The following is a 22,892-nucleotide window of genomic DNA, read 5'->3' on the forward strand; positions in this document are numbered from 1 at the left end:
AAGGAAGCTATGATTAACTGTGACTTCCTGGCCTGTTTATCAGCTGGTGCTAAAGGAGGTGTGAAATGGGAGAAAACGGATGCATGAGAGAGCCTTAAGTTCCTGCATATCATAGCTTCTAAAGCAAAGATCATGATGTCTGAATGGGGCCCATCATGCCCAATTAAATAATTGCTTATTGTTGCAAATTTTTTTATATCCTTTTAAAAATATCGAATTGCAGCGCAGTTTTTCATTTCTTTGGTTTTTGCCCTTTACATTTTCCTGATTTTATAGTTCAGGTCCCCACCTAATTGTTTATATGTGTTTGCAATGATTAACTGATTTAATTAAACTGGTCTCCACCCGCATCGCTCAGCGATGAGGTCCAGCACTGAGGGCCTTCTGGTGGTTCACTCACTGCGAGAAGCCACGTTACAGGGAACCAGGCAGAGGGCCTTCTCGGTATTGGCACCCGCCCTGTGGAACACCCTCCCATCAGATGTCAAGGAAATTAACAACGGCCTGACTTTCAGAATACATCTGAAGGCAGCCCTGTTCAGGGAAGTTGTTAATGGCTGGTGTTTTAATGTATTTTTAATATTTTGTTGGAAGCCACCCTGAGTAGCTGGGGAAACCCAGCCAGATGGGCAGGGTATGTATGTATGTATGTATGTATGTATGTATGTATGTATGTATGTATAAATAAATAAATAAAATTATTTATTCCTCCTTGTGTTACACTCTTTCCTGTAGCTTCCAACATGTAATCTTTAGCTAGGTTCCCAGTAAATATCGACTAAAGAACATGCTGCTGTAGTTGTACAGTTAAGGAACAGCTAAACTCATGACTGATGAGAAGTTTGCCAGAAGGCATAGCTGTTATCTGTATGAATGCTTCCAGTGTTCAAGTAATACATGCTGTTTGTTTCCTGGTTTTTCTCTGGTCTCCTGATTCATACTCTGCTTTAAAACATGACATTTACACCTAAGATATTATTATTTCTCATCCTGATAGGAGAAAATTGGAAGCTTCCAAACTTCACTTTAGGGCCGTGAGTCACGTGAGTTCAGGAGAAGGCTAGAGTCATTCTCGTAATACTAAACTGGTCTAGCATTGTATCTATACCAACCCATAAGCTGCCAAAGTTTTGCAATAATATTGTGTGGAGCCCTGCCTTAAGTGCAGCGCTGACTCCCATAAAGAAGCTTTCAGCAGCAAGTTAGAGTTAAGGTAGCTTGAAAATAATAAGTTCATATTTGATAAAATGATGGATACTCATATTTTGCTTCTGTATTTGATTTTTCAGAACAAGATAGCTTGGCCAATCAACAATGCAACTTTGCTGAGCCACTCTGATTTGGTGTCAGTTTATGCCACTGTGGTTTTGAACAAGATTGTTTTGTTTTTGGGAACAAGAAATGGACAGTTGCTGAAAGTACGTGGCTTATGGTTTGTTTCATGGTTTAACTGATGAATCATTGTTGTTGCATTAGTTGATAGAAGCTTCTTGGCATTTTGCATGTAAAAGTGCTAAATAGTTGCTATACTGGCAAATACAGTCCCACCTTGGTTTTTGAACAGCTTAGTTCTCGAATGTTTTGACTCCTGAACATTGTAAACCCGAAAGTGAGTGTTCCAGTTTGCAAACTATTTTTGGAAGCCAAACTTCCAATGGGGCTTCCACAGCTTCTGACTGGCTGCAGGAGCTTCCTGCAGCCAATCAGAAGCTGTGCTTTGGTTTCCCAACGTTTTGGAAGTTGAACGGACTTCCGGAACAGATTCTGTTCGACTTCCAAGGTACGACTGTAACTTCTCTTCTTGTATAATATTTGAAAGATGATTCCTTTCCCCCCAAGTCCAGTGGCTTTCTACGTAATTAAACAATGCCTTCTCCCCAACAAAAATATACGTTGGCCTTTATTCAACATTTCGTTGGATTGGTTTTCAGTGAGATAACTTAAATAATGTAATTTCAAAATAAGTTTTTAGGCTGTTTACTTTGTCTAGCTTTTTGAAAAGCTTTTATTGCTGTCATCTTACACTGTTTTATTGTATGTATTTATTGATTGCTTATTAGCTCAAATAGGGCTAATATAGCTATACAAAGCAGCTGAGGAATCAAACATGTGAGGAGAAATGGAGGCGTGCAGTCCAGACATTCTGCTTCCAACACATTACCTGTACACAGTCGAGACCACTCCATGAGTTTGAGGATGAATGGGAAGATCTTCTATTCATGGAGGCTGCCTGCATGGTTTTAAAACCCTGTGCAATCAACATTTTAAATGTTGTATTTGTAAAGAATAGCTGACCAAATCGAAAACATACAAATCCTGATCATTAGTCACTGAACGTGCATTCAAAATAGGTCCTTGTATCTTTCTTGAGATAATAGTAAAAGAACACGTTCTCTTTCCAGGTCAGAGTATTTGTTAGATTATCCATGCAGTTTGCTTCTTATCTTTGAGGTTACCTTTGAGGTTCTCCTTGCACAGTGGGACTTCTGCTTCCACCTCCACCACCCAAACATGTCGCTCCCCCCCTCCCCCCCCCAAAAAAATCTGTTCCAAATAGCTGATGAGGAGGAGGAATAGAGGAACCATAGTGTATTCAAATAGGGCAGATAAATTTGCTGATGATAACATGATAGTGGTTCTTTTTGTTTCCTGTGCTTTTAGGTTATTCTTGATGAAAACATGAAAGCAAATTGCCCAGACATTTTATATGAAATTGAAGAAGAAACACCAATTTTTCACAAACTTGAACTTGACCCTGTGAATAAAAATTACATCTATCTACCATCTGGTAACAAGGTGAGCTAAGAGCAGCAGTCAGCACAAATAGTACTTCTGAAGTTGGCTTTCAGTCATCTGGCAAAGTCCTTGTTAACTGAAGTCCAGCCACCTACTTTACTTTTGGGTTGTAGAACAGGACCCTGAATATGAGTAGGTGTGATTTCTAGTCAACAGAGATTCTAAACTATGCAACTGACTTGATTAGTTCTGTGTAACTTTAGAGATTAGCTATCGCATCATTTTCTTAGTGTTTGCAGTTGCGTAACTGACTTACATTGTCTTACGTGAGTGCAGAGATTTTTCAGAACTTAGCTGATGGAAACAAGAGAAAACTTGTTGATGGCATCAAAGTGCACACCTTCATATGATCTCTCTCTCAGCACCTCTCATTTATCCATTGAATTCAGGAAGCATCGGTAAGCCCTTGTGAGGAATGTTTGGATGGATGATGAATAATCACTGCACATGTGATTTCCTTCTTATAAGAGAACTCCTTTCAGTCTTTATTCAGATTAAGGCATTAATGCATACATGGCTCACTCTTGCATGTGCTTGTTCGGGCACCTTTATCCACACAGGTGCTTTCAACCTTACGGCTCCAAAAACCATCTCCTTTCTTGTGCACATTAGTGGGTGGTACTCAATAGGATGTATGTAGGTGTACTATGTAGTGTTGTCTCTTTCCCTCAAGTATTATTACTTCCCTGAGGTCCATTGTGGATATGTGTGCAGTTATTTGCTTGCCTGTGATGCACCTTTTTTTTAAAGATACAAATCTGGAATAAGTTTTTTCAGAATTGCGCAAAAGTACAGAACTGTGCAAAAGTAATTTTTAAATAAATACTCCAAGCCAGATAAGATTAGGAATCATTCATATGAAAGACTCCTACTTCCTTTCCTACCTTTTCCTTTGCCATCTACATGCAAGGGCAATTTATACACAGTGGTACCTCGGGTTACATACGCTTCAGGTTACAGACAAAATAAAAAAAATCTTTCCAGTAGCACCTTAAAGACCAACTAAGTTAGTTCTTGGTATGAGCTTTCGTGTGCATGCACACTTCTTCAGATACACACGAAAGCTCATACCAAGAACTAACTTAGTTGGTCTTTAAGGTGCTACTGGAAGGAATTTTTTTATTTTGACTATGGCAGACCAACACGGCTACCTATCTGCTTCAGGTTACAGACTCCGCTAACCCAGAAATAGTGCTTCAGGTTAAGAACTTTGCTTCAGGATGAGAACAGAAAGTGTGCTCTGGTGGCGCGGCAGCAGCAGGAGGCCCCATTAGCTAAAGTGGTGCTTCAGGTTAAGAACAGTTTCAGGTTAAGTACAGACCTCCAGAACGAATTAAGTACTTAACCCGAGGTACCACTGTATCTGTATTTTAACATAGCTGCTCTGTGAAAAACAGCTGGGTTAAAAATATAAATGCCATGTCTTTGGGGCTGATGGAAACAAAATGGAAGAAGTAAACATGGCAATAGAAACCATCCAGTGAAATGTCACCACATGTTAAAAGCAATGACGCTTCCCACATGATAAGCCACAGAGGATCCACATTTTTGTATTGCATTTTCTTCTCCTATTGGATTATCCACAGATTGGCAAATATTATGTCACCACCAGCTCTCTCCTCATAGTCAAGAAGAGTGATTGGTTGTAGAGAAGGTTTCTTCATGAGCAAAGGACTACTCAGGTGTAGCACCCTCCTTGGGAGAATGATTCTGCAGAGATGTCTTGAGAGGCTGCAGCTGTGCCTAGGGTGGGATTCTGGTGCCTCTGGTTTAAGAGCCTCAGTGCAAGGCTGAGAGAACTGCTGGAACAATGGCTTACTAACCAACACTGTTTCTTGCACCTGATCCTGACCGTCTGCTTACCTGGACCTTGGGTTGCCCCTCAACTCTGTTAAAATCACTGCTTGCCTGGAATTGGACCTTGGATTGGCTCTGGAATTTGCAGCTCTGGGTCTGCAATAGCCATAGTTATCTGGAAGGTTACTTGCAGCCTGGGACCCAGCTAGAACAAGACAGAAAATAAACTTAATTTAGCAATGGGAGGTGCAGGCTGCCACCTGGATGAGGAGGATGCTGTGTGTACACTGCAAAAGTGAGAGACAGAGAGAAGCAGCTTCAGATCCACATTAAACTCCGGAGTGGAAGAGCCCACAATGGCATTGCCAAGAACACACTTTAGCATCAAAGATTTGCAGCAGGATTTAATAGGATTAATAGTGGAGTGCAGTTGCCCGTAGCAATCTCCAGCCAGGCAGAAATGGTTATGAGAGACCACACTCCTTCCAGACCAAAAACCACGTTAACAGGTGTGCAGAAAGTTGGTGGTTTTAAAGTGCTGAAGGGCAACCACACATTCAGCAGCCTTTCCTAGAAGCGGAAGTTTAGAGACAAAGGCTGTAACAGGCAGGGAATCTGCATGCAAATTATTTTTGAAGTCATATGCCACCCTGTTTGCTCTGAATTTAAGTACAAGTGAGCACAGCTGGCAAAGGTCTTGTCACAGGTCCAGTTTGCAAATGATCTCTTCCTATACACCCCCAAATTATCAAAGTGGTGTGATGGATCCATAGAAGGTTAACTTGAAGTGACATGAACAGCAGAAGGTTGTTGCAATATTGTAAGAAACTACTTTGAATTCCCTTTTTTCTTTAAGTTACTGATTTGCTTTTCTTTCTATTTCCTGGCTTTATGGAAATTATTTTACGTTTTTGAAAATGTTTACTAGAAACATGCAAGAGTGATTTTTTCTCCCTTTCTATTTTAGATCTGGAGAACAAAGGTTGCCAATTGTAGCAAGTATATTTCCTGTAAAGAATGTTTAACTGCCATGGACCCCCACTGTGGATGGTGTTATTCATATAACAAGTATGTATTTTTGCTTCGTAGGCTCATATGAATAAATGCTTCGTTATTGGTATTTTTTAATTCTTGATACCTTGAGGCTGTATCCACAGTTGTTTTTACAAAGCCATCTTGGGTCAGTTTTAAGTCTGCAGTGACTCTTCCTATAACGACACTTACTAATAATATTAATGTAAAGGCAACTCAAGTTTCACTCTTAACATTCCCAGGATGTTTGTGTTAGTATTCTAACTGGGCTAAGACAGAATCCTGGTGCCAAATAACTTTAAAATTCTAAAACAACAAGAAGACCATAACAATTATTTATTTGCTTTAAAATTATCTTTTTATAAAGTTTGAGCAAAAAAGAGTGATAAGACACAATAGTGACAAGCCAGTAGCCAAGCAGTAAATAAGAAATTAGTGTTTTAGCAATTAAAGCTAGCATGCAGTAAGACTCTTCTTAAAAGGACATCTATAATTGTGGTTATAATTATAGTTAGCAGGAAGGAGTTATTTGGATAGTTGCGTTAAATTCGCATACCCTATTTTTAATTTGAAATTTGAGAAAGACCATAATGATATATTCTCATAAGATTGAAAAAGTCATAGAGTGGTCCCAATGAAAATAATGTAAATAAATGTTCTTTAACACCGACTCTCCAAAACTCATATCTACTCTTGGATATGTGGCTTTGAGGGACAATGGCATCACAAGCCATGAGAAAGAATCAATGGGTGTGACTGGTTTTTTATGGTTTTAAAGACAGAAATGAAGCAACAATAAAGTGAGAAAATCTGATTAGGTTAATCAGTTCTATCTCCTGGAAATTTGCATAGTTAGCCAACAGGGTGGAACAAATTGATTGAAAGGAAATGATGGAACAGATGTTCATTGTTTGATGTATCTTTTTTAAAGCTAAATATCTGGAACATGATTTCTCAGCCTATTAAGAGCTGAGAAGGCACTTTAGAAATGTCCAGTCAAGGTGGCCACAGTTTGGCTAGGAGATACAAATAATGCAGATTTTTATATATAATTGAAAAACATTTCTCTATTTCTCTCATGCATATATTTGGATTTTCTTCAGCTGCACTTTAAAAGGCGAATGCCCGGTTCCAAATAACATAATGAACTGGATAAGCATTCCATATGGAACAGATAAATGCCTGAAAATCTACACATCTAAGCATTACAGAGGTGAGGTATGTTAAACATCATTTTCATTTCATTTATAGTATAACTGCGCTACTTAATACATCGTTTTTACAAATGAGAGAATTTAACTTGGCAGTGCTGAGCTCTCTCAGTACTCTGGTCTGACTGAAACATAATAGCTCAATGCTATGCTGCTTATAATAATAATAAATAATAATAAATTTTATTTATATCCCGCCCTCCCCAGCCGAAGCCGGGCTCAGGGCGGCTAACAACAATAAAACAGTACAAAAGTACAACATAAACAACATTCTAAAATCATTCATTATAAAAATTAATTAATTCAAGCCACTAGCAACCATTGGGCCAGAGCTCTGCGAAGATTGCCGAGGGAGGGAGTCAGGCTGTGCCCTGGCCAAAGGCCTGGTGGAACAGCTCTGTCTTGCAGGCCCTGCGGAAGGATGTCAAGTCCCGCAGGGCCCTGGTCTCTTGTGACAGAGTGTTCCACCAGATCGGAGCCACAGCCGAAAAAGCCCTGGCTCTAGTTGAGGCCAGCCTAACTTCTCTGTGGCCTGGGACCTTCAAGATGTTTTTATTTGAAGACCGTAGGTTTCTCTGTGGGGCATACCAGGAGAGGCGGTCCCGTAGGTACGAGGGTCCTAGGCCATACAGGGCTTTAAAGGTTAAAACCAGCACCTTAAACCTGATCCTGTACTCCACCGGGAGCCAGTGCAGCTGGTATAGCACCGGGTGAATGTGATCTCGCAGCGAAGACCTCGTAAGGAGTCTCGCTGCAGCATTCTGCACCCGCTGGAGTTTCTGGGTCAGTCTCAAGGGCAGCCCCACGTAGAGCGAGTTACAATAATCCAGTCTGGAGGTGACCGTCGCATGGATCACAGTGGCTAGGTCAGGGCGAGAGAGGTAAGGAGCCAACTGCTTAGCTTGGCGGAGATGGAAAAATGCCGCCTTTGTTATAGCTGCAATCTGCGCCTCCATGGAAAGGGAGGTGTCGAAGATTACACCCAAACTCTTAACGGACGGTGCTGGCACTAATTGCGCCCCCGCAAGAGATGGGAGTTGCCCCCCCAATCCCATATCGCCCCGTCCCAGCCACAGGACCTCTGTCTTCGAAGGATTTAGCTTCAACCGGCTCCCACGTAACCATCCAGCCACAGCTTCCAAACATCTGGTCAGTGTGTCTGGGGCCGAGTCAGGATGGCCATCCATCAACAGATAGAGTTGGGTGTCATCGGCATACTGATGACAACCCAGCCCAAAACTCCGAACAAGCTGGGCGAGGGGGCGCATAAAGATGTTGAAAAGCATCGGGGAGAGTATCGCACCCTGAGGTACTCCACACACCAAGGAGTGGCGCGATGACAATTCCCCCCCAAGCGCCACCCTCTGTCCCCGACCAGAGAGAAACGAGCGCAGCCATTGAAGGACTGTGCCCTGGATCCCCACGTCGGCAAGGCGGTGGTCCAGAAGTTCGTGATCGACCATGTCGAAAGCTGCTGATAGATCTAGAAGAATCAGCAGCCCCGACCCGCCTCGATCCAGCTGTCTACGAAGGTCATCTGTTAGGGCGACCAGAGCCGTCTCGGTCCCATGACCAGCGCGGAAGCCGGACTGGAATGGATCCAGAGCCGATGTTTCATCCAGAAACCCACCAAGCTGTTCAGCAACCGCTCTCTCAAATCACCTTACCCAGGAACGGAAGATTCGAAACCGGGCGGTAATTGGATAGATCTAAAGGATCTAATGATGTTTTCTTTAAGAGCGGGCGCACCACTGCCTCCTTCAGTTCCCCTGGGAATGTCCCCGTGCCAAGGGACAAATTGATGATATCCCCCAGGAGGGCCCGCACCTCGTCTGGACACGCTCTAATCAGCCAAGACGGGCACGGATCGAGAGGACAGGTGGTGGGCTTTCCAGCTCGGAGGAGTCTGTCCACATTGGCTGGGGATATCTGGTCGAAGTGGTCCAATACTGGACCCGAGGACAGTCGAGGGGCCTCCAGTTCCTTTATTGTATCCAAATTGGCAGGGAGGTCATGGCGGAGCGACAAGACCTTCTCCGCAAAAAAGCTCGCAAATGCCTCACAGCCGTGTGTCAATTTGTTATTTAAATTTGGCTGTCCCTCAAGGGACGTTAAAGACCTGATTATACTAAATAATTGCGCTGGGCGAGAGCTAGCGGATGCAATGGAGGCCGAGAAGTATGACTTCTTAGCAGCCTTCACCGCCATCTCGTAGGTTTTCATAAAAGCCCTATAAGATGTTCTTGAGGCTCCGTCACGGGCACCCCGCCATACTCGCTCTAGCCGTCTGAGGTCCCGCTTCATTTTCCGGAGCTCCTCGGTAAACCAGGGAGCCCGGTTTCTGCGGGGTCGCAGAGGGCGCTTAGGTGCGATCTCATCGATGGCTGCCAGGAGCTGGGCATTCCAGCCCTCAACAAGCTCAGTCAATGAGTCGCCAGGGGGAGCAAGGTCCCGCAAGGCTTGGCGGAATCTCTCAGGGTCCATCAGCCTCTGCGGGCGAGCCCAAATTGGCTCGCCACCTAAGCAGGGTGGGGGTGGAAAGTCTATCCTGGCTTTCAGAGCGTAGTGATCAGACCATGGCACCTTCGTCAAAGGAGACATGATGACATCTATACCGACGCCAAAGATCAAATCCAGCGTGTGGCCTGCTTGATGTGTGGGGCCCGAAACAAACTGGGAGAGCCCTAGTGTCGCCATGGAAGACACCAGGTCCAGAGCCTGTGAGGAGGGAGTGGCATCAGCATGGATGTTGAAGTCCCCCAATACCAATAGGTTAGGGAACTCCAAGGCCCAGCCGGCCACCGCCTCCAATAGGCCTGACAGGGTGGCTGCTGGTGCGCTAGGTGGCCGGTACACCAGCCAGACAGCCAAACTCTCCTCGGAGCCCCACACTAGGCCAACACATTCGATGCCGGGGATCGATGGCGATGGTAGAGCCCTGAAAGGACAATCTTCCCGGATTAATATCATGGAACTTTGAATTGTCAGGCATAGCCCTACTGGCTTTAGCCCAAACGTAGCAGAGTTTTCCTGCACAGCGAAAAAGCTAGTCGTGGTGGAAATGACTAGTCAGCTAGTTTCAGAATAACTATTTACAGGATTTATTAAAAGGAAAAATAAAACCAGCAGAGTTTCTGCATACAAAACAAAGCAAATAAATCCTTTCTTTCTCTCTCTCTCTCTCATAACCATACACAGCACTTTTACTCCTAACACACCACACCCCAAACTGTGCTAGCATTTCTAGATAACAGAGTTGAGTGCTGGTCGTTAACCAATCAGAGTAAGTAGTTTCTAGGTCAAGCAGACCTTGGCTTTCTGCCAAGAGTAAATTGACACTGCCTTGAGTTAATTGTTTGAAGCCAGAATCTGCAAGTTTCCACAAAATCAATTAACAGAACTGAACACCCCCTCACAGATTCTGCTGGACAATTAACATCAAATAACACCTATGTAGGGGATTATTTTTCCAGCAAACCTAAACCCTTGCACATTTGCTTGTTCTTTATCTTTGCCAATGGTTTAGTTAATACATCTGCTACATTTTTTTCACTTGATACATAAGTACAGGTGATTATATTGTCTTGTACACAGCAACGTACATTTTGGTATTTTACAGAGATATGTTTGGAACGTGATTTGAAACCCTCTGTTTTACTTAAGGTTATACAAGCCTGATTATCAATGTAAACTTGTACTGGTTCTCCACAATTTACATTTAAATCTGCTAACAAATGCTTGAAATAAATCACCTCGTTGCACAATTCACTCAATGCGGCATACTCAGATTCCGTTGATGACACACTTACAACGTCTTGCTTGCGTGACCGCCAGCTGATTAAAGCTCCACCGACCATTATGACTAGTCCTGTGACAGATTTTCTATCTGGCAAATTTCCCCAGTCACTATCACAGTAGCAACTCAACATTTCGTCCTCGGAAGAATTTAATTGCAACATATAGCCAATTGTCTGTTTGAGATATCTCAGAACTTGTTTTACCCCTTTCCAGGCATTTAGTGTGGGTTTTGAGACCAATCTACTTAATATGCCTACTGCGTAGCTAATATCAGGTCTGGACCACTGTGCTAGATACAATAAACTTCCAATTACAGAGTGATAGACATCAGGATGTTCAAATTCAGAACTCTCATCTATATGAAGTGTTTTTATGAAACCTGGATCCATAGGCACCGCTGCCCCTTTGCAATCCTGCATCCTGTATGTAGTCAGTAGTTGTTTAACTTTGTTCTGCTGACTAATTAGGCAGCTGCCATCTTGGGCCCAGCACACTTCCAACCCTAGATATGTCCTAACCGGGCCTAAGTCTTTCACTTTGAACTTACTGGACAATTGCTTGGCAAACCTTTTAGTTTGTTTATCTGTTTTACAGGCATACAATACATCATCTACATAAATCAGACAAAACTCTTGATCACTGCCTGTACCACGTACATAAACACAATTGTCAGCTGTACTCTGCTTGAAACCAAATGACACTAAGGCCTCATGGAAACATTTGTTCCAAGATCTTGCAGCCTGTTTGAGACCATATAAAGCTTTGTTTAATTTCAACACTCTATTGGAACCTGTCTCATAACCAGGCGGTTCGGCTAGATACAGGTCTTCTGATATTGATGCATGTAAATATGCAGTCTGGATATCAAAATGGTTTAACAGGAGTTTTCTCTTTGCTCCAAGCGTTAAAATCAGCCTTACACTGTCCCCCTTAGCAGTAGGGGAAAAAGTTTCGTCATAATCTTTTCCAGGCCTCTGAGAATATCCTTGAGCCACTAAACGAGCTTTGTATTTGTACTCTCCTGTCACCAGAGGTTTAAGTTTGTACACCCACCTGCAGCCTACAATCTTTGCCCCCTCAGGCGCTGCTACTGGTGTAAAGACCTTGTGCTCATTCAGAGAAGACATCTCTTCCTCCATTGCCTGTTTCCAGAGCTCTGCCTCCTCTTTTGGTAACTTTAACACCTCCTGAAAACTCTTGGGCTCTGCAATTACACTAAACACATTTGCAGTATCTGGGGAAAAACGCACCGGAGGCACTCCTTTGTTATGTCTTTTAGACCTTCTAGGAGAAAATTTTTCTTCTGACCCACTTTCCTCCTCAGAACTACGACCTCTCTTTTGTTGCTTAGCAACTGGTCTCTGGCTAATTCCACTTTCTTGAGAGCTCTTATCTGAACTTTCCTCCCCCTCAGACTCTGATTCTCTGTGTCTACCTTCAGAGTCAAGGAGCTCCTGGGAAGGTTCAAACCAAACCTCAGTATTGGCATGTAGTCTCTCCCAGCCACTATGTTCACAAAAACTGGCATTCCTGGAGATCACAATGCCATTTGTCCCTTCAGCAAAGCGGAAACCTTTTCCCAGCTCCTGGTAACCCACAAACACTAACTGTTTGGTCTTAGGATCTCCCTTCTTTCTCATTTGTTTTGGAATTATAACCCAGGCTTTTGATCCAAACACATGCAAATGGTCAATTTTGGGTTTTTTCTGAAACAATTTAAAGTACGGGGTTGTACCTATTGTTTGATGAAAGAGCCTATTTTGGAGATAACACGCGGTGAGCATGCTCTCCCCCCAATAAGACATGGGCAAATCAGCATCATCAAGCATGGCAAACATCATACCTTGTAAAGATCTATTTTTTCGCTCTGCAACGCCATTCTCCTCTGGGGAAAAAACGTTCGTTTTTCTATGCCCAATGCCACGCTTTTGTAACCAATCTCTGAAGGCATTTGACATAAATTCGCCACCTCTGTCCGTCTGAATCCTTTTGAGTTTAATGGACAGAAATCTTTCCACAGATGCCACCCAGCCTTTAAACTTAGTGAACACATCACCCTTATTCTTCATGGGAAAAACCCAAGAGTAGCGTGTGGCGTCATCCACAATTGTTAGTGAAAAGCGCGCTCCACCCCTGCTTACAGCAAATGGACCAATTACGTCCATGTGAACCAGCTGTAGCGGTGACTCACTAACTCTGTCACTTCTGGGGTAAGAGACTCTGTGGGTTTTAACCTTTTTACAAACATTACAATCAAGGTACTTGTTACAACTCTTTAAATTACCCCCATCAGCCAATTCAGACATTTTTAGTACACTTTTCCAGCAAGCATGCCCCATTTTCCTATGCAATAAGTGCACACAGTTGTCATGTATAGCTTTGTTATTCACTGCAGGCTGAGATTTACTGACTACTGCTGCAACTTGAGATCCTGCTTTAAGCCAAAACAAACCTCCCTCTGACTTAGCAGTGCCTAAAATCTCACCAGCCTTCTTAATAATGCAACTGTCTCCTTCAAAATACACTTTAAACCCAGCTTTTAGCAAACAATCTACAGACATCAGATTGCTCCTTAATGAAGGCACACAAAGTACATTTTGCAGGCATTCACGAAGACAAGGAACAAAAACTGCACCCCCCGAAATCACTTCGGAAGTACTTCCGTCTGCTAGAGCCACCTGGCTGCGCTGTGCTGAGTTCTTGGAAACAAACAATTCATCTGAATTTACGATGTGGCGAGACGCTCCCGAATCGACCACCCAGACCGCTTGTTTCTCATCAGCAATCTTGACCTTGGCAGTCACCAGCTGAGCCGACTGTTTTTGTTTGAAGAATTTCTTTTTACGCTGCTGCTGCTGCTGATCTCGTCTCTGCTCCTGCACCGGCAACTGAGACTTGACCAACTCTGGACATTGTCGTTTTAGATGCGCTGAAGACCCACATCGGAAACAACGCCTAACAGCAAACGCTGACTCCTCACCAGTATGCTGCTTTTGCTTCACCTCTGGCACGGCATGAGAACTCCTTCCAAACCGCCCGCCAGTAGAAGTCTCTGCAGCCAACGACCTTTCTTGCCTCTTCTGCCATTCTTCAATCAAACGCCCAGTAACGTAACTGACTGATAAATCACGCTCCTGTATGCCTTCTAGAGACAAAACTAAATTATCCCAGCTTTCCGGGAGAGAACTCAAAATAATAGCCACCTTCTCCTGCTGGTCTAATGCACAGTCTCTTTCCTGTAGCGCAGCAAACTTTAACTGTAAACTGTGTAGGTGTTCCTGCATTGTAACCCCAGGCTGTAACATTGCCTTGTACAATGCCCTGCGAATGAACAGCTTGGAAACCGCTGTCTCACGCACATGGAGTTCTTTAAGTGCTTGCCACACACCTCTAGCTGTCTTGATTCCCCTCACATACGGCAACTGGGAATCTTCCAGCCCCAAGACAATTGTGGCCCTTGCTCTTTGGTCTTTATCGAGGTCTTCATCATCAGGCTTCGTAGGAAACTTACTCACCACTTGCCAGAGACGATCCCTCTGCAGCACTGCCTGCATGCGTTCCGACCACAGCAAGTAATTGGAGTCATTCAGACGCTCAAAAGCCATCTGAACTGGTTGTGAGGCCATCTTGAGAGCGATGTCCCTGGAACCCGGAACCAGCTACTCACGACCACCGAGAGAGAAAACAGGAACCACAGCACCCAGCACTCACACGCTGCAACTGTTGTCCTTGTGTCCACTGCGTCACCAGCTCACAACAGTCAGGAACCAGCCAGTGTCCATCTGCTGCACCGACAGGAACAACAACTTCTGGGACTACTGGAACCAACACCGTTGATGCTGACACCACCACAACTCAGGCTGGCAGCACAATGCCCATAACCTCATGGAACTTTGAATTGTCAGGCATAGCCCTACTGGCTTTAGCCCAAACGTAGCAGAGTTTTCCTGCACAGCGAAAAAGCTAGTCGTGGTGGAAATGACTAGTCAGCTAGTTTCAGAATAACTATTTACAGGATTTATTAAAAGGAAAAATAAAACCAGCAGAGTTTCTGCATACAAAACAAAGCAAATAAATCCTTTCTTTCTCTCTCTCTCTCTCTCTCATAACCATACACAGCACTTTTACTCCTAACACACCACACCCCAAACTGTGCTAGCATTTCTAGATAACAGAGTTGAGTGCTGGTCGTTAACCAATCAGAGTAAGTAGTTTCTAGGTCAAGCAGACCTTGGCTTTCTGCCAAGAGTAAATTGACACTGCCTTGAGTTAATTGTTTGAAGCCAGAATCTGCAAGTTTCCACAAAATCAATTAACAGAACTGAACATAATAATGCCACCCCTCCCCCCCGGCCCACAGTCCGCGACTGGTGGAGGACAGAGAAACCCGGGGGCGCCATCTCTCGTAAGGTAACTGTTGCCCCTTTGCGCACCCAGGTCTCCGTCACACAAGCCAGGTCGACCCCCTGCGAGATAAAGAAATCTCGCAGGGTGGCGGTTTTATTGCCTATAGACCTGGCATTACACAGCACCAGTGACGGAGGTGAGTAATCCTTGCTCACCCTACCCTCGTCCCTCGGGATGGGGCGCAGATTGGAAAGGGTACGAGCGTATCCATATCTCGATCCCCTTCGCCTGTAACATCTGCCCCCACCGCCATACCTCCCTCGCCCCTCCACGGTAGCAATCCCAGGCCTCATAGTGGCCTCCATTGATGGCAATTAATATTATTCTTTCGCAGCCTAGAACAATAAAACCTTAAAACAATAAAAACAAAAAACAAAAACAACCCAGAAAACAATAAAACAATACAAACAAAAACTGCAAAAATTACAAATTCATCAAAATCTAACAAATTCCCCAGCCCACCCAAACATCCATCCCACCCCCATATATAGAATCGAAAGGGAAAGGGAAATATTAAAAAACAAAAACAAAACAAAACATGTTAAAAAGAGCTCTGCACTCCTCCGGGTCCTCCTGGGCAGTAGCAGCATCAATGGCAACAACCATCCTTATACCTTTTTCCTGGTGTAACAATGGGGTTCTTTGTGGGCAAACCTGGGTAAACAAAGCCCTATTTATTTTTATGTACACAAAAGCATGTATCTGGCCCAGGCTTCCATGTCTGACATTCTCTGCAAACCATCTCTATATACAAGCAGTTCATCTTACTTAATGAATCCAATGTATTTGGCATACTGGCAGAATCCCAGCCTCCCATACTTGCAGATCACACTGTGTCAGTTTGCATGCACCCAGCAGGATTGGGACCCCTAACCCAACTTCCTTGGGTGGCTCCAGTTGTTTCATGCCTTGCACAAAAGGAAAGGCTAAGCTGTGAAGGTGCAGGTGAATCCTTGTTAGAGCAATGGTGATGTCTTCTGATGCTCCCCGCTTTCTGCTTGGAATGGTTTTAGATCATGTTGCTATAATGTGAAGAGGTTAATGGTTCCCTCATGCTGGATATGGATTCCTGTAATCATGCTCTACCTCTGAGGGGTGGCACTGATGTGGAAAGAATACATACTTTAAAACAAGTTTTGTTAATCTCTTGAAGTTCTCTCACATGTCTGGGTGGACAGTCTGCCTGAATCATTGATCACTGCAGTGTGTAGGGAAAGTAGAGAGAAGCCAGGTTCACCCAGTGGGACAAAAAGAAACACACGCTATTCTGGCTTCTGTTGGTAGTATTATTCTCCCATAACGTTGGCTCTTCAGCATCCTTGTGGGTGACAAAGTGAGAGCCAGCCTTGAGCATGATGCTGTTTTCCCTCCTGCCTCTGAAACTATTTCTCTCTTCTCTTTCTGTTGTTAGTCATCATTTAGACATACTGATACAGTGGTACCCCGCAAGACGAATGCCTCGCAAGACGGAAAACCCGCAAGACGAAAGGGTTTTCTGTTTTGGAGGCGCTTCGCAAGACGAATTTCCCTATGGGCTTGCATCGCAAGACGAAAGCCCATAGGGAAATGCTGGGGGTCGGGAGCAAAGACTTTCGCCCACAGCCGGCCTTCAGAAGAGGACCTCTTCTGAAGGCCGGCGGGGGGCAAAAGTCTTTGCTCCCCCCGCCTGCCTTCCCCCCCGCCTGCCCCGGGCGATCTTAAAATGCTGGCGGGCGGGAGCGAAGCGTTCGCTGCCGACCCCCAGCATTTTAAAATCTCCAAGGGACAGCAGAGAAGTCTCTGTCCCGGGGAGATTTTAAAATGCTGGCGGGCGGGAGCGAAGCGTTCGCTGCCGACCCCCAGCATTTTAAAATCTCCAAGGGACAGCAGAGAAGTCTCTGTCCCGGGGAGATTTTAAAATGCTGGGGGTCGAGAGCGAAGCGTTAGCTGCCGACCCCCAGCATTTTAAAATCTCCCCCTGTCCCGGAGAGGTTTTAAAATGCTGGGGGTCGGGAGCGAATCGCTGCCGACCCCCAGCATTTTAAAATCTCCCCGTGTCCCGGGAAGGTTTTAAAATGCTGTTCCGAAGGGGGGGCGGGGACACCTGCCCCAGCCGCCCCACTTCGGAAAGCTGTTCCGAAGTGGGGCGGGGGGTGGGGACGCCTGCCCCAGCCGCCCCACTTCGGAAAGCTGTTCCGAAGTGGGGCGGGGGGGCGGGGACGCCTGCCCCAGCCGCCCCACTTCGGAAAGCTGTTCCGAAGTGGGGCGGGGACACCTGCCCTAGCCGCCCCACTTTGGAAAGCTGTTCCGAAGTGGGGAGGGGGGGCGGGGACACCTGCCCCAGCCGCCCCACTTCGGAAAGCTGTTCCGAAGTGGGGAGGGGGGGCGGGGACACCTTCTGAATGCGGGCAGGGGGCGAAAGTCTTTGTCCCCCCTGCCTGCCTTCCCAGGGGCTTTTAAATCGCCCCGGACAGCGGAGAAGTCCTCCGCTGTCCGGGGCGATTTTAAAATGCCGCCCGCCAGCATTTTAAGATCGCCCCAGACAGCGGAGAAGTCCTCTGCTGTCCCAGGGTTTTTTAAAATGCTGGGAGTGGGAAGAAAAGCCCTTGTCCCCCACCCCCAGCCTTCAGAAGAGGTCCGGGGACAGACTGTCCCCGGACCTGGTCTGAAGGCGGTTTCCCTAGGAACGCATTAATTGATTTTCAATGCATTCCTATGGGAAACCGTGCATCGCAAGACGAAAAAACCGCAAGACGAAGAGACTTGCGGAACGAATTAATTTCGTCTTGCGAGGCACCACTGTATAGTTTATGGTTAATGCAAACTAGGAATCTTCCTGACCATATATTGAAGCTAAGGTTTGAAGCAGATTTACAAACACTGGCTGGTATGAATTCTGGTTTGCATAAAACATGGTCTACATGTGTAACAAAGCATCATCATTCTAGGGAGAGAAGGAAGTGGGAAAATTGTTCTGTATAAATCTCATGGCTTCCCAGTAGGAATCATTGGGTGCGGTGAATGGAGTTGTGCAGATCGCAGCAGCTCCTGCTATTCAGCCAATTAAAAGTTGGCGGTATATTTTCAATTGTTTCTTGCCATTCACTTTTTATCTAATCTTTAAGTAGCCTAGCAACATTTACCCTGAGAGTTTAACTCTGATTCTCTTGGAAGTTCCTCCAGACTATCATCTAAGAGGTTAAGAGGTTATCAATTTTCTCATTCCTTTAGATTTCTGTAACTGCAGTTGGAAATTCTGAAGGGCCATTCACTTGCAAAGTGATAGATGTGAATACCAAAAAAATTCTTTGTGAGAATGTGAAGGAAGACGTCATGAACTGCTCTTGTCACCTTAAGGCGGCTGATCTAGTTGGAAAAGGCAAGTTTTCTTCATATTATGTGGCCTGATTTTTCATTACTGTGCTTGGGCGGAGGGAGGATAAAGCCATGTTGGTTCTGAAAGAGGAAGCTTTGAAAGTGTGTTATGGATTGCTGTGGTTGGATGTTGGAAAAAGGAAGAGAGGTTGGCTGTTGTTTGTGGTTGGTGTAAGCCTGGCTACTTTTATCATGTCACACTTGTCAGTCTTTTCTTGCGTGTGCAAGATTGGGGAAGATGGTCTTAATTGTCTGGCACCAAGATGAAAGCCACTTCCTGAAAACAGCCCTGAATCTCAAATCTTGTGTTGACAAGATTAGAGCATTTGTGTGTACGCATTCAACTATTTAAACTACATTAGGAAAAAGTTGCTATAGAAGACTGAAGACTAATTGTCATGCAAGAGAAACGTGACCCATGTTATCAGCTCTTTGGAAACTCCACTGAAAAGAGCAGCATAAACAGAATAAATAATTAAGTAATACAATTATCTGTGGCATAACCTCTTCATTTATGTGGGCTCTATGCATGGGTATCTGCAGGAAGATAAAGGGGATAGCCTGTTCACCCAATGAGCCTTAATCGACATATTCCTGGCTTTCATTTTTAAAAAGTAAAAACGTAGTAAGTTTCTGGCGTTTTAGAATTTGACGGACAAGTTAGACTGTGCAGGCACTATTCTCCTCATTTGTTTGTGAAAACCTTACCTGCTCCTTCAGACATTCTTTATATGATTTGGCATTCCTTTATGACATATTCAGCAGAAAAAAATATTTTCAAGATGTCCCTTGTCACTAGCATGGCAAATGTGGAACTATAGTTGATGATCTGATGAAGTTGATAGCCTTTAATTGGACTTTGTTATTTTAACTTATGTCCAACTACTCAGTCCACATGCCTATTTTATACAGTGGTACCTCGGTTTACATACGCTTCAGGTTACAGACTCCGCTAACCCAGAAATAGTGCTTCAGGATGAGAACAGAAATCGGGCTCCGGCGGCATAGCAGCAGCAGGAGGCCCCATTAGCTAAAGTGGTGCTTCAGGATTAGAACAGTTTCAGGTTAAGTCCGGACGTCCGGAACGAATTAAGTACTTAACCCAAGGTACCACTGTAGTTTTGTTTTTCATGTTTTAATTTTCATCTGGTGTTATAGTTGTTCTCTCTATTTTATACACATTATAAAATGAAATAATAATCACAAACTTTACAAAGAAGAAAAAAGAAATACTAGCCAATCAGTGGCGGAGCTTCATGCTCCAGCACTGGGGGGCGGAGAGCAGGCAGGGGCGTGGCACGCGTCCTGGGGGCGTGGCGCACCGCTTACAGGGGCGTGGTGCCCAGCGTGGGGGGGGGGGCAGCCGCAATGGCACACTACTGGGATCGCGCTGCTGGGGGCAGTGTGCTCCCCCCGCACTCCTCTTCCTCCGCTAGTGTAGCCAATGAAATTTAAGGAAGGAGACCTAACCAATGATTCAAAGGGAAGGCAAGAGAAGGCAGAACTCTTGATTTATTGTTAAGCTTCTTCTGTTGGTCTTCCCTGGTAAATAAGTGATTGCTGCTCCATAGAAAACAATTTGGTTATACAAGATTTTAAGGTAGCTGTGATTTGGGACAAGTGTGCCAGCCCAAGAACAAAAGATAACAGCAAAGAAGGAGTTCATTATTTTTCTATCACAGATATAATAATAAAATAACATTTTATATGAAGTGAGTTTGTAAATATTTTAAAAATTACTCTGCTAATGCCAGCGCTGATAAAGTCAATCAATGTTAATAGCTATATTGCAGGGGGCAGGACTATGGTTGAGATATGGTTGAGATACACCAGCCCTACAAAGCAGCCCAGACTTGTTACACCCATTTTGTTGAAAGGAGGGAGGAGGCTGTGTTTTTTAAGTTGTGAGTGGACTGTGAAACTGATTGTAGGAGGAGTACAATTAAAAGCTAGAGGAGGTGAAGGCAGCTAGGCATAGAACTAAGACTTTCAGCAGTGAGTGGAAGGAAGTTCCCTGGATGCCATGTATACTCATTGAGAAACAACAGGGGGGTAGACCTGACATATAGGTTGCTCAGGGACCAGATCTAACTAGGCCTTGCCATTGCAGAGTCACCAGCACTGCCAGAAATTGTTGACCTGTTCTCTGATGCTAGTTATGTTTGTCTATTTATTTGGAGTATTTTCTTTTCCCTCCTTGGAAAAATTCCTGGAGACTCCCTTCTATCTACTTTTAAATCAATTGTACCTAAATAACTCATTATATATATGCTTGTACCCAATATATCAAAATGTTTTCCTTTTTCATTTTCCAGTTGCTCAAGTACTCCTCATCTCTGGTTCACAGACTTTATCAGAAATATTTAAATATGACTGCTCATTAGAGAAAACGTAAGAGATGTTTACATGTCTTTTTTGTGGCTTGTGGAACAGCTTCGTTAGGGTGCTTTCGCATTAGATGTTTCCTCTTGAATTGTCACTCTTCGTTCTTTGTACTGTTACAAGATATCTACACAGTGTCATCATAAATGTGTTATCTTGTATTCTCCCCATGGTACTTTCACCTCTTTTGAAACTTTTTTGGGGATAATCACTTTTTTTGGGAAGGAACAGAACATAGTGCAATATCTGTAGATGCAGTGCTAAGTTGAAATGCTCTTCTGTCTTTTTGAAGGAATATGGTTGTAGATCAGTGATAGAGTACACCCTTTGCATGCAGAAGCTCTCAGCTTCAGTCCCTTATATCTCTAGGTAGGGCTTGGAAAAATCCTTTTTGAAACCCTGGAAACCCATTGCCAATCAGTGTAGGACCAACCTTCCCTGCCAGATGTTTTGGTCTACATCTTGCGTGATGACCACAGGCCATATTGAGTGTGGCAGCTGGAGCTGAACATCTGCACAGCACCAGATTGGAGAAGACAGGTGCAAACAATGTCGGTGGTGATCATTCAGGCAGCTGAGCCTATTCCCAGGTCTCTACTTTTCAGTACATAGACCGTGCCATTTTTAGTAATGTTATTTTTTTTTTAAAGTCAGAATAACATCTTCACCCATATTTTAAATCTATATTTGTGTAATTATACTATGTAATTAAACTACGTAGTGCAAAATGTTAAATAAATTAACACTGCTTTTCTGGTTGGCGCCATTGCAGTTAGCTTAAAAATTATTAGCACAGTAGCAGCTAAGGAAGGGGGAGCTCTTTTTGGTAAACATGAAAACCTCTGTGTGTGTGTGTGTGTGTTTTGAAAATAAACATCCTGATAAAAGGTTATGCCACCTACCCATCTACATAGCTGTATATGACACACCAAAGTATGGATTATGTATAACAAGATGTACATTTTTTGTAAAGTGTGAGACTACCTGAAGAGTCTTGCCATTCTGCATGTAGAGTAGAGGAAGTGCAATCTTTATATAACACTTGTCTGTCTGGAAGCAACCTTAGCAATGAATAAGCCTTATGGGTAGGCTTGTTGTTTCGCTTGGAGCTATTATTAGCATATAGATTTATAACCGTACTTGGCCCATGATACATTCTTTTGCTGAAGCATCACTTTAGATCTCGGCTCTGTTTCCCTGAACTCATAGCACTCATAGCCAACCTCCAGATAGTGATGAAAAAGAGCCATTGTGGATTCTGTTGTGCATTAACTCTATCTAAGCTACTGTGTGCGTCACACAGAAGCGTATTTTCCAGAATTGAGAAGTTGGTGAGTAGGGGGGCAAGGCAGGTCCAACATGAAGGCTCATGTTTCTAATTAATTAGTGCAATAAGGCTTGCCACTCATGACTCCTTTTGTGTTAACCAAAGGGTTGTTGGAACAGCTCCACAACAACCTCTAGCCCCAAGGCAAAACCCTTTCAACGGATTTACAGTTTTAAGTGAGATCATAGGGATGATGGAAGTTTAAATAGCAAGGAGGAGTCGACAGTGTGATTTTTTGTGTGTGTGTGCTACCACCTTAGCATAACATATGACCTTTACTTCAGATGGTATGAGCCATCTACTTTTGCCAGCAGTTGAAGCAACACTATAGAAATGAACCACTTCACTTGCCAGGTTCAGAAGCAGCATGGCACTGAAATCAGTCACTCAAAATCAACAGCAAAGGAGGACTGTTGCCTCTATGCAATGATTTTGGGCTTTCCAGGGGCATTTGGTTGGTCACTTTGGGAGGCAGAATGCAATGGTTTTTTAATCTAATCCAGCAGGGGTATCATTATGGAGCCTTGCTTTCCCATGCCTAATATGACAAAGGTGCCCTTGAAGTTCTCCCGCTGATCCAAATTGACTTTACGTGTTACAATTAAATTTCCAAGTTTTCAGCAGGCAGTGTAATATCTGAATTGTAGAGGACCAGTGTTCTGAGTTACTGAGGCCACTATATGAAAAGCCTTAGCTTGAGTAGAGCTAAATAAATATTTATGACATGTAAGCCCCCTGAGTAAGACCTAGAATTATATACTGACACACCTTCTCTGCTGGATCTCACC

General features: G+C 44.1%; 1 protein-coding gene across 1 annotated transcript in view; it reads left to right on the plus strand.

Moving 5' to 3' along the window:
• Positions 1 to 22,892, plus strand: part of PLXNC1 (plexin C1) — a 66,914-nt gene that overhangs the window by 11,849 nt on the left and 32,173 nt on the right. The window contains exons 2-7 of the mRNA XM_082241062.1: positions 1,290 to 1,418; positions 2,662 to 2,796; positions 5,561 to 5,661; positions 6,729 to 6,843; positions 18,252 to 18,399; positions 20,711 to 20,786. Of these exons, the coding sequence (XP_082097188.1) occupies positions 1,290 to 1,418; positions 2,662 to 2,796; positions 5,561 to 5,661; positions 6,729 to 6,843; positions 18,252 to 18,399; positions 20,711 to 20,786 (704 nt within the window). The remainder of the gene's footprint in view (positions 1 to 1,289; positions 1,419 to 2,661; positions 2,797 to 5,560; positions 5,662 to 6,728; positions 6,844 to 18,251; positions 18,400 to 20,710; positions 20,787 to 22,892) is intronic.

This window comes from Podarcis vaucheri (genome assembly GCF_965113315.1).
Source record: "Podarcis vaucheri genome assembly, chromosome: 10".
Lineage (NCBI taxonomy): Eukaryota > Metazoa > Chordata > Lepidosauria > Squamata > Lacertidae > Podarcis > Podarcis vaucheri.